The sequence below is a fragment of the Hippocampus guttulatus genome, chromosome 18 (assembly GCF_054856545.1).
Source record: "Hippocampus guttulatus isolate MCC_2025c chromosome 18, RoL_Hgut_1.0, whole genome shotgun sequence".
Taxonomy (NCBI): Eukaryota; Metazoa; Chordata; class Actinopteri; order Syngnathiformes; family Syngnathidae; genus Hippocampus; species Hippocampus guttulatus.
In genome coordinates, this window is record NC_141278.1 from 5,126,131 (window position 1) to 5,136,873 (window position 10,743).

The 10,743-nt window shown below is 44.6% G+C and overlaps 1 protein-coding gene across 7 annotated transcripts in view; it reads right to left on the reverse strand.

Annotated features, from left to right (window-relative positions):
- The window catches only part of dync1i1a (dynein cytoplasmic 1 intermediate chain 1a), a 34,268-nt gene that overhangs the window by 9,239 nt on the left and 14,286 nt on the right, over positions 1-10,743 (reverse strand). For 4 of the 7 annotated variants that reach the window (XM_086136965.1, XM_086136959.1, XM_086136961.1 and 1 more), the window contains 5 exons: positions 9,161-9,250; positions 7,493-7,667; positions 7,322-7,421; positions 7,115-7,240; positions 542-688 (listed from right to left, as the gene is read on the reverse strand). In XM_086136965.1, the coding sequence (XP_085993091.1) occupies positions 542-688; positions 7,115-7,240; positions 7,322-7,421; positions 7,493-7,667; positions 9,161-9,250 (638 nt within the window). The remainder of the gene's footprint in view (positions 1-541; positions 689-7,114; positions 7,241-7,321; positions 7,422-7,492; positions 7,668-9,160; positions 9,251-10,743) is intronic. The other 3 variants (XM_086136963.1, XM_086136964.1, XM_086136962.1) reach the window with 3 other exon arrangements.

Genomic DNA, 10,743 nt, shown 5'->3' on the forward strand with positions numbered 1-10,743 from the left:
CTGGCTAGTAATTGATTTGTGTCCAGGGCCACACAAAGAATCCTTTCAGCAATCAGCACCATGCTAAGCTGCTCGCTCTCACTGAATGGAGAGGACATGACCATGAGCGAAGGCCTCATTATTTCGCAGCCACTTTAAGCCAGCAGTGTGGTCGGCACTCCGCGCGTGTGTGTGTGTGTGCGTGTGTATAGCTGTAGTTATACATGACTCTTGTCGTTATGATGAAGCCAGTGTACAGTACAGCATATGGCTGAGCCATTTGGTCAGGCTCAGTGGATATAACGGAGTGTGTGGACTGTCTGTTAAGAGTGTTAAGTCACAAATTTGACGCCTGAGCTTTTGTTTGTATTGTGAAAGGTTTTTTGGGGTCAATGTAGCAGCTAAAAAACGGGTAACCATTGTGGTTCTTCACAGTTCTGAGGTTTGGGGTTCGAATCTCCGATGCATCCATCCATCTATTCATTCTCAACTTGCTAAACACTCTCCACTGTGATGTGAAATTCGACAACTATTAAAAAATATATATATTAATAAGGCTCACAGTGTGTGCAGCAGCCGACAGGGGAGTCCTCTGGACTGGGGTCCGTCTGTGACTGCGGTTGTCCCACAGGACGATCTGCCCCGAGTAGGTACCCCCTACCACGAGGTTGGGGTGAAACCTGGCGAAACCCACAGACACCACTGGAGACTGTGGAGAGAGAGGAGGAGTGGTGTACGAGAGTGAGATAACGGCATGCGAGTGTGCTGTGCGAAGGTTTTATTTGATCTCCCTTTGTTTTTATTTTGCCATTGGTTGAATGATTAGTTTATGTCATATTCAATTCAGTGATTCATTCGCGTCACAAAGGAGAGCCCGCCAGTGGTTGGTCAGCTCGTTGAGGACAGATTTGAACCAGAGAAGTGTAACAGGAGAGGGAGATGATGAGTTTGGCCAGGGCGAGGGTACGTCGAGCAGAGAAGAGAAGGGGTGATGCCTGGGCGGAGACCGGACAAAGGGGGCAATTGTAGTCCTCTTTCGCCTCAGCCGTGTCACATTACAGCATCAAAACCCCAACAGCCACTAGAGCGCTCACTGTAGCCTCCGTCGTGACAAGCGCACCCTTTAACCCCCACTCCCTCAGAGCCACGCACACACATATACACGCACACACTCTCCTCTTCACTGCTTTTCCCCTTCAGGCTTCGAGCCAGCACTCCCTGACCCATAGCCACTGCAGTTTCTATTCTTAGGACTTTGTAAAGGGGGGCGGGGGGAAACTGCGCGGCACCGTACGGATATGCATTCATCCCTCCATCCCGTAATCCAGCACATTCGTGGAAAAGAAGCCTGACGCAAACTGGAAGTACCAGAATATACTTAACAAATCAGTTGCCAATAAATATAAAGGGATTCCATGAAAAAAACAAAACACTATACTCTTCAGGACACACATTTATTACTGAAAGACTCAACAAGTAATATTTCGATGTAAAATATGATTTCAATTGAATTGGAATCGATTCGATGGAATTGTCTTCATCACAGAATGATGTTGATCACATTTTCTCTCGTTAAATTTCAGTTTAAAACCCCAAAACAGTTTAGAATGTTGGCTATATCCATCCTTCCTTTCCCACTCTCTCTCGCTCTCTGTATCCTGACCACGAGCCATGTGCAAACCAGCCGACTCTAAACCCAAGTACATTTTGTAAAGGAGACTGGAAAAGAAACCAGAAGGAAAGCAAACACTCTCTTTCTCTCTTTTTATGGTTTCTTCTGAAGAGTCCTGGCTTGCAGAGGAATGGTGCGGGAGTCGCTTCAGATGTCAAGACTCAAAATAAACTCAACTTCTGCGGTGAAAATAAAAGTTGCTTATAAGCCGGCAAGGAGGCCCGCTCTGAAAAGTTTATTTGTACAGTTCAATAAAGAGGGATACGGCTATTTTGACGGCACAACCCGAGTATAACCAGTCACAGGCTGTTATTGAAATTGAAATGTTATAAAATGTTACGGCTACTGTCGCGGCTTTACATAGCAAGTGCAAAAGATAACTATATAACCCCAATTCAGGAATTGCTAATTTACTGCCTAATGTATGCCGTCCATGGAAACTTCCCTCCTTAACATAAACACTTGGTACCATCCAGATTTGAGATTAGCTGCGGTTGTCTGACTGGGTGCTGTTTGATGTCTGCAGTGACTCCGTCATAAAGTCAAGCCTTCCCCATGCAGAAACAAAGTCATCACCGCAACAATCATTGTCTTGTTGAAGGGCCGTGACCCATTTCAAAGGCTAAAAGGGACCACTGATTCATCTCATGCACCAGTATCCCACTCACTATTGTATCGGTTCTCGTCGTTTTTTATCAGAAGGATAATTAAGGGATCTTCATGTCGCCTTCTACTTCCTTTCATTTTCTGACCATTTTGTCGTGGTTTGAATAATTATTTGCATGGATTAGCATCCCTGTATTTTAAGGCGTGTTATCCGTATTAAAATAAGCAAATCATTCACCTTCAACTCCTCCGTACGTTTCTCTTCATACATCTGGACACCCCAGAAGCACATCTGTCTAAATAACACCTTAACAACTCTCACATGTGATTGCGCGGGCAAATCAGGCCTGACATTTTTTTTTTCCCAAACGCCATGTGGCCCTCATGAGTGATTCTCATCTCGCATGCAGCAAAGCGACCCCCCCCCCCCCCCTCCTTCCCCCTCACCAAACACACACCCAACATCAACATTTCACAAGACTGGATGTGAAGGGTAAGGGGAAGTTGACAGGTTGCAGGGTTGCAGCAAAAGTCATGGCCTTATATATTAAACCTAAGAGGAATTGTAAATATTTTACTGGAAGACTGTCAGAGAGAAAAAAACAAAACAAAACCATCTCACTTGGTGACTTGTGTTAAGTCCTACCCACCCAAGAGATTGTCGGCTACCTGCCACTTGGGCTCACAAGTGGTTCTGGCAACCCTCCTTATATTCACGGGACGTGTTCCGTTCAGGATAATGCACACATGGGCAGGCTCTGATTGAAAGATGGCACCCAGTGAAGGATTACAGACGAATGACCGAAGGAAAAAGAAACTCGAGAGAATGGATCCCTCTCTCTTTTGATGCTTTCTATCCTCGGGTAACAAATTGCCTCTGAAGTCATATTGCAGTGGCAGAGTTGAAGCCAGCGTGCCATGATGAGAATAGGAGGGAGTGAAGTGAAGTTGGGGGCCGAAGGGGGGGGGGGGGGTGAAGACAGTAGATGGATCCACACCTCCCTTCTTACCACACTCATCTGGTTTCCACTCTGCCTTATCGGGACCAGATGGATACATCTTCTGAAATCCCGCCACCCTTCCTCACCACCACCTCCCCTGACTTTGCTAGTTTATGACACAGCACAGATTTTGTCACTCTGCGGTTTTCTCCAAGGAAAGAGAAAATAGCAACCACAGTCTCTATTTTACCAGGAGGAGAGAATACAAGCTGAAAAAGGCTTCTCTCCAAGGGTTCCTCCTTTGCCTCTATTTTACATCATTCTCTTTCTGTTGCCACACACTACGATTTAATGGCACTGATCGGTGGCTTTTTTTTTGTTTTGTTTTAATATGATGATTCACTTCCTCTCCTGCAGTATGCTCACAAACTGTAAGAATCCTTTGTGTAGCAACATACTGGAACACACAAAAGCCATCTCTGGTTACAATTTGATCAGTTTCACAATGTAGATGTTTATCTACGGCCAAAGTGAAAGGCAAAACAATTAAATGCTCTTCCACGAGATGGGATATGGTTAAATTAACCTGCGTGTCCACCTGACACCTGTCATTCATCCAACCGAATACATCATGGCTTCCTGCGAGTATATACCGTTGTATTGAAAAACGGGAATGAAACCGAATGCCAGTTGGTCCTCCATCATGACTTCACTGAGGTCATCGGTCTTCTCCATTTCTTACTCTCCTCCGCTTCCTCCTCATCACCACTTCAGTGTTATGGTCGTGCGAAAAGATGCTTGGGGAGATGTGAGGCGTGTCGGCATTAATGCAAAGAAGGAAAAAAAAGACTGAATTTGATAGGCTGTGACAGTAGTAATTGGGGGGCCGTTACAGGGAGCGATGTGGGTTTTGGAGTATTGGTTCAGCACTGGTTTTAAGTCAAACGTACCCTTTAATGTGGAGTGACTTTGTTCACTTGACAGACGGGTGTCATTTTACTTACGATTGTAGTACTTTAAGATTGGGCCTAATTCTGGATGGATTTGACAGTACGCCACAGCCAACAAGTGGCAGCCTCAACAATGCATTTCAGAGTAACCCACTTGAGATTGAGAAGTCTCCGAAAATTGTTCTAAAAATCTTTTAAGGGTCTGACTGTCTTTAAATAGCCTCCCGAAAATACAACGCTAAACGAGATCCGCACTCCAACATCGAGATGTACACCCAATTGCACCGAAACCAAACGACGATTTTTGCACAAACAGAAGCAGGCTGGAGTATTTTGGAATCTCTGTTGTGCCCATTCACTGCCTGTGCAGGAAATAAAGACGACTGACCTCACCAAAACCTCATCTGAAACCTGAAACCATCTGTAAGCCTAAAACAATAAAGCCCCCACTGCATCAGACCTCAACCGCAAACCCCAGCGACTCAGCACTGTCCTTTTGTATCAACCCCTCGACATACGCATATTTATAGATTTCAACCATCTACCTATCCGTACGCCAGATGAGAAATCCTTTTGCGGGCAAGTCTGGGTAAAGAAAAATGTCTGAAATGCTACTAAAGCTTCTCTCTGGGCTTGCCAAGGCCAACAAGAGAGGGCCTGCCAGACGAAGCCATGCGTACGCGTATGCGTGTAGCGCATGCATACAGTAAACATTCGGTTGGTTTGATCAGCGATGCATGTGAGAGATGTGTTCTTTGCTTCCTTTGTGGAGGGCGAACAGACGAAGAGGGAGAACATAGAGAAAGGGGGGCCTTCGAAGCACTCTGTGGTTTTGGGGGGGGCTTAAGTGGCACGACATGCTCACACGTTAAAAAACATTTCATGTACAGTTTTAGCAATAGCCCGGGCAACCTTTTATCTACCGCTTTCTACATATGCGATTTTTCATTTATTTTTTTCCTCCACCACTGCAAAGTGCTCTTGCATAAAAACGACCATTCAAGGAAAGCACAAAATTGCTCAACAGCAAACCAACATGAAGTGTAAGAACTCAATTTGTGCATTTTTTTTTCCCCCCACACAAAAATCAGCTCAATCAAAACGTTCTTATCGAGGTGCTATGTTTGTCTCGCCTATCATTGCAAACCCGCAAAAAAAACAATAATTAGCCTACCCTTGTTGTCGTAAACGCAACCAAGCCACGTTCACAACATAAAACTACAGTCGATGCATCTTTGCAGTCTGATTTTTTTTATTTTTACACAATTTTTTTTTAATATTTAATTTTTTTTTACCCTTGCTTTTCCAGGATTTTTCCCCCTCCCAATAACCTTGTGTTTTCATGGAAAACATATTGAATGTTTATGTATCTAAAATTTCTTTCGGTTTGTTAAAAAAAAAAATCTATCATAATTTATTGGACTTTTTTTTTCCTCAAAAAGGGAGCCAGTCATAGTTAATAATCATGTTGGATTGCAATATTGAGAGGGCGGGGGGATGCAACTCCATTACTTTTCAAAATTGGTCAGCCCTTAGTTTGAACATCCAACAATAAAACATGCTTTTATAACACAAAACAAACGTGGTCTGGCAAGCATTATCATGCAGCACAATTTTCATTTGATTTACTTGTACATAATTTGTTGCACAGATCAGATGCCTGGGCACAAGGTTTCAAAATGTTTGTCAAAACTAAAGGGACTCGGAAAATGCGCTGTTGATACCTTCCAAAATACAAAACATCTTTGTATATAAATCTGAATGTAACAAGATGCAGGCCCGTAGTCCAACCATAAAACCGCAGATTATAACAGCAATATAAATTACCGAGCAGTGAAACAATGAAATGTTTCATGAGGGATGGGAGTAGACTGGGTAACTTGATTGTGAAAAACTTGCATGTGGCCAAGCAGTCCGCAGGAGGGGAAAATGAAGACATAAAATGGGAAAACATGCGTGCATTTTCTAACATTTTTGAAGCAACGACATCAGTGCCTGTGACAATGATGCCTTTGCAGATTATTTCCATATTGACGCCGCGTCATTATTGGGAAAAACGGCGGCGTTCACGTCGACCCAGCGTCAGTGTGGGTGGGCCAACACTCACACATATGTGGCGGCGTCGGATAAGGAAGTGGTAGGCCACATCATTTTACTACCGAGAAGTTTCTGGAAGGTTTCGCTTGTCTCCAGGGAGATGCGAAGCCCTCCCACCCACTCGTCAACCTAACGTCTCCCGTTTTCTCGCTGTCACTTGCTATTAGCATCACACCTGTCAATGGCTTTCTTGACCACCAAAAAGGAAAGTTTCCTCATTAAAACTGGCCTCCACTGGTGTTGGTCTGTACTTGGCTGTTAAGGACGCTGATTTTTATTGATTTTTTTTCATGTCTGTTGAATTATTATTAGTATTCATAGCCTCCAGCTCTGGTAATTGTTCCAATTAAAATAGTGCAAGAAAACACATCTTCCAAGCTGAGCTTTATACGATACATATGATTCCCATAAAATTATTGTTCCACACACAAACAAATGATCCATCCCTAAATGTGTAACTTGTTTACCACATGTGATAATCATTATGTTTAGAATAATGATCTAGCAGTATCATTAACCATACGTGTCATTGTGTTGGGGTTTATTTTCCTACTTTCATCACATCTTTGGTTAGCAAGAACAAATTACATCTATCCATCCATTTTCTGATCCGCTTAATCCTCACAAGGGCCGCGGGACAATTTAGAGTGTTCAATCAGCCTGCTGTGCATGTTTTTTGGAATGTGGGAGGAAACTGGAATACCCGGAGAAAACCCACGCAGGCCTGGGGAGAACATGCAAATTCCATACAGGAAGGCCGGAGCTGGAATTGAACCCGGTACCTCTGCACTGTGTGGTCAACGCGCTAACCACTGTCCCACAAATGACATCATTCTACTATTATGAGCTACGACAGATCTGAGAGTTACCTGACAGTGAAAGATGTATTCCGGTGTGGCCTTTTTGAATTTGATGTTCCATACCAGGGCAACACCGTCTGGTTCGTGGGGGGAGTCTTCGTTGTTGTTGTAGGAGGCAACCAGCAACTCGGGATACTGAGATTAAAAAAACAAACAAAAAAACAAAACCTTGTTTTAGTTGAAAATAATAATCAGACATTAAGCTGAAGGGCTCACCTGAGGGGACCAGTCAAGACAGGTGACAACGCGATGCTTTGACCAATGATCATCATAGAAAAGTCGAGTGAAGGACAAACTGGAACCTCCAGCCAGGTCGCTGGGAGCACACAGCATGAGAGTCAATGAGAGTAAGCCCGCATGTGCAAATTAAAACTCATTAATGCTCACCCCTCTTTGTCCTCCAGGGCTCGACCACCGTAGTCGAAGAAGATGTCGCCGCTTTCCGCCAGGGCTCTCTCCATCACCCGGATGCTGCAGTCGAAGAAATTCTGAAACTCAGACGAGTGGAGTATTTGCTGCCTCTCCTCCTCCGTCAGCTCCCGCAGTACAGGGAAAGAGCCTGCTGGTAGGAACAATTTCACTTTCATTATATTCAACATGAATTAACTCATTTTTTTAACATCATTTGGAAATTAGCCGCAACGCTACATGGCAGCATTGAAAAAAAATGTTGAATGTCAAGCCTTGAACAATCTTCCCATTTGCAAGTTTCCTTGGTAATGCTGTCGCACGACCCATCTCATACATTTTTTTGAAATGTAAACTATCCGCCTTGGCTCGATTATGGTTGGGCAACGCTGCATTAGAAAATATGAATCGCAGAAAACGACATGCAGGACTGTCAACATCGACATCGTGTCCTTCTGACAGGTTAAGTCACTCACTCCCGATCAGAACCAGAGCAACATGCTCATAAACTACAAACGGCCCCTTAATGAACCTTTCATAAAATACTACAGTGAAGAACATCCCGAACAAGACACAAATAATTCTGCTTGCCTTTGAACGAAATGGTTGCGCAGCATGGAGTCCGCTTATTGAAGTCCCTGTCCCCGAAGCGCATGCACGCCATTTGGCGCCGTGGCCTGCGCAGACACGCAATTGCGCGGAGCTCAACCCTGCCCCTTGACTTTGATCCCGCTTCCATCGCCACTCGTCAGAAAAGACCGAATTGAGCGGAACACATCAAAGACCAAGACCGTCTAACGGGTCGCGACGGACTGGAGATGGATGACCGTGTGTTTGAGTCCCGCACGGCACGTTGATGATGATGATTCATGTGCGCGTTTGAATGTGGGCGTCTCCCATCAAGTCCTTTGTGTTTGTCTTTGGGTGCATCCGTCCGTCTGTTCCCGGCCCCCGTGGGCCCTCCAGTAACATACGCGCACACTCTTCGCTTTGAAGTATGTTCCAGGGGTCATGCGGAAGCTTTTTAATCATTGCAGACCTCAACATGCCGGAGCACTGATATGGCGAACGAGTCTTAACCTCATGCGTAACCTTCCGTCTTCCATCCCATCCACCCACTGATATGTGCCGCACAAGGTCGGGGAGCGTGTGTGGTGAGAGCTTGACCAACTTTATGTGAAAAGTCAAGAGGACTGAAAAGTGCGAGGGATTGCAGTCACTGAGCCGCGCAATGTTATATGCTAACCTGCTCGAACATGAAGGAATGCAAATCGCTTTTGATTTCAAAGAAATGCCAGCCTCCCAAACTGACAAAAAAAATGACCAGTGAAGTTCATAAATATTTTGTGATGGCTACCACTTTTAGCGTGGAACCAATGAATTTACGCCACAGTGCAATGGAATGTCATTGTATTCGGTAGTTTGGGAATCGTCAATTAACAGATTGTGGTTCGACTTTGGATATTTTAGTGTCTGTGTCTTTGTACTGCAGATTTTCATATTAGATCGTGCATGTTTACCCAATGAAGTTTTGGCTGTGTTATGCCCCCCGCCCCCCCCCCCCCCAAAAAAAAGCATAATAATTAACTCTTGGACATGTAATTGAAACAAACTACTGCTGTCTATGCGGGCAGCCATTTTGTTTACCTTTATTTTCCTTGTCATCTTCATCCTGCAACTCTAACTCAGGCCCTGGCTTCGTTTCCATCAGCTCTTCATCCTCTTCTTCCTCCTCTACTGAGAGAGAGTTAAAAAAAAACGAGAGAGAGAGAGCACTTGTGTTAATCAACAGCTGTTCCAATTTTCTCTGACCTCCCACTGTGCACCTCCTTCTCAACCCCTTCTTACCAAAATAATCATTGCCAGACACGTACAAGTACACCTGACTTTCAAAAAATTAAGTCCAAACGGGTCATTTACAAACAGGCAGATGTGAATAAGCCGATTTTGTTTTTCTTCATTAAACACGTACACATATCTACGGGGGTTTGTTTCCCTGTGTGTTCATATGGCCACTGACTATATGCGCCCACGCACACACAGCAGGAAATAGAAATAGTTGTGTTGACTCCCTCTTCCCGGCTCCCTGTCACCTTTGACCCCTAGAAATGGTATGTATGTGTAAAAGGGGATTCCCTTTACATTCCCTCCAATCAGGCTCGGCAATTACACTTGACTATCCAGGATTTCTTTTCAGTGTGTGCAGCGTGTGTGTTTGGAAGGAGGTGGGAGTTCAAGCATGAAAGGTTACTGTCAACACAGACACCTGCTTGTCAGCTACTGATCCCCCGAAGCCCCCTCCGCGATCACCCCCCCCCCCCCCCCCCGGGCTGTGTATTGGTAACCCTTGCCAACTTCCCCTCCTCTTTTCTCTTGCGGCCTCCCCCTGAAACAGATGCTGAGAGTCGGGGTAGTGGGGGGCCTCTTCGACGATCGCTCTGACGATGTGGCCAGACACCTGTGGTCTGCCAACTCACACACACACACACAAACACACACACACACACACGCGCACGTGCGTACACGCTCATGCCCCTTGCCCACAGTGCCAAGGGTGGTGAGGGGTTAACTGGCGCCAGGTCAAAGTGACAACAAGCGCTTAGTCCAGTGGAAGGAAGTGACTACATCACACTGTCAGATGTGAGATCCTTCCTCCATCTACACACACACACACACACACACACACACAGTGTCAGGGTGTGTTTTACTCAGCTGGAGTACGGCCCGGGGCAATGTTAAACCACTCACTTAAAGCTTGCTCCTGCTGCTGATGAACTGTGCATTAAGCACTTGGACATGCCTAAGCTGATAATGACCTCTCTGGCACTGCTATCCAAGGCAACACATCTCATTCGTCATTGTTATTGCACATCAAAAAACTAACAAAAAAAAAAAGAATCGTCTCACATTTCTTGTTGAAATCCACCTCAGAACAAATGTTTTGATGCGCAGTGAAACCTCGAGGTACAAACTTGATTGGTTCCGTGAGCCCGTTTGTAACTTGGAGTGTTCAGAAATCAAGGTAATGTTTCCCGTTGAAATAAATGGAAATGTAGTTAATCTGTCCCAACTCCAAAACTAAATCGTGCATACCTTTTTTTTTACCACTTTGTTCTTTAAATAAATATAATGCAATATATAAATAAGTGGAAATACACTAATACTTTATGAACAAATAAAAGAATTAAAAAAACATTACTTATTAATTCTAATTACGCTGGGAGGAGGAC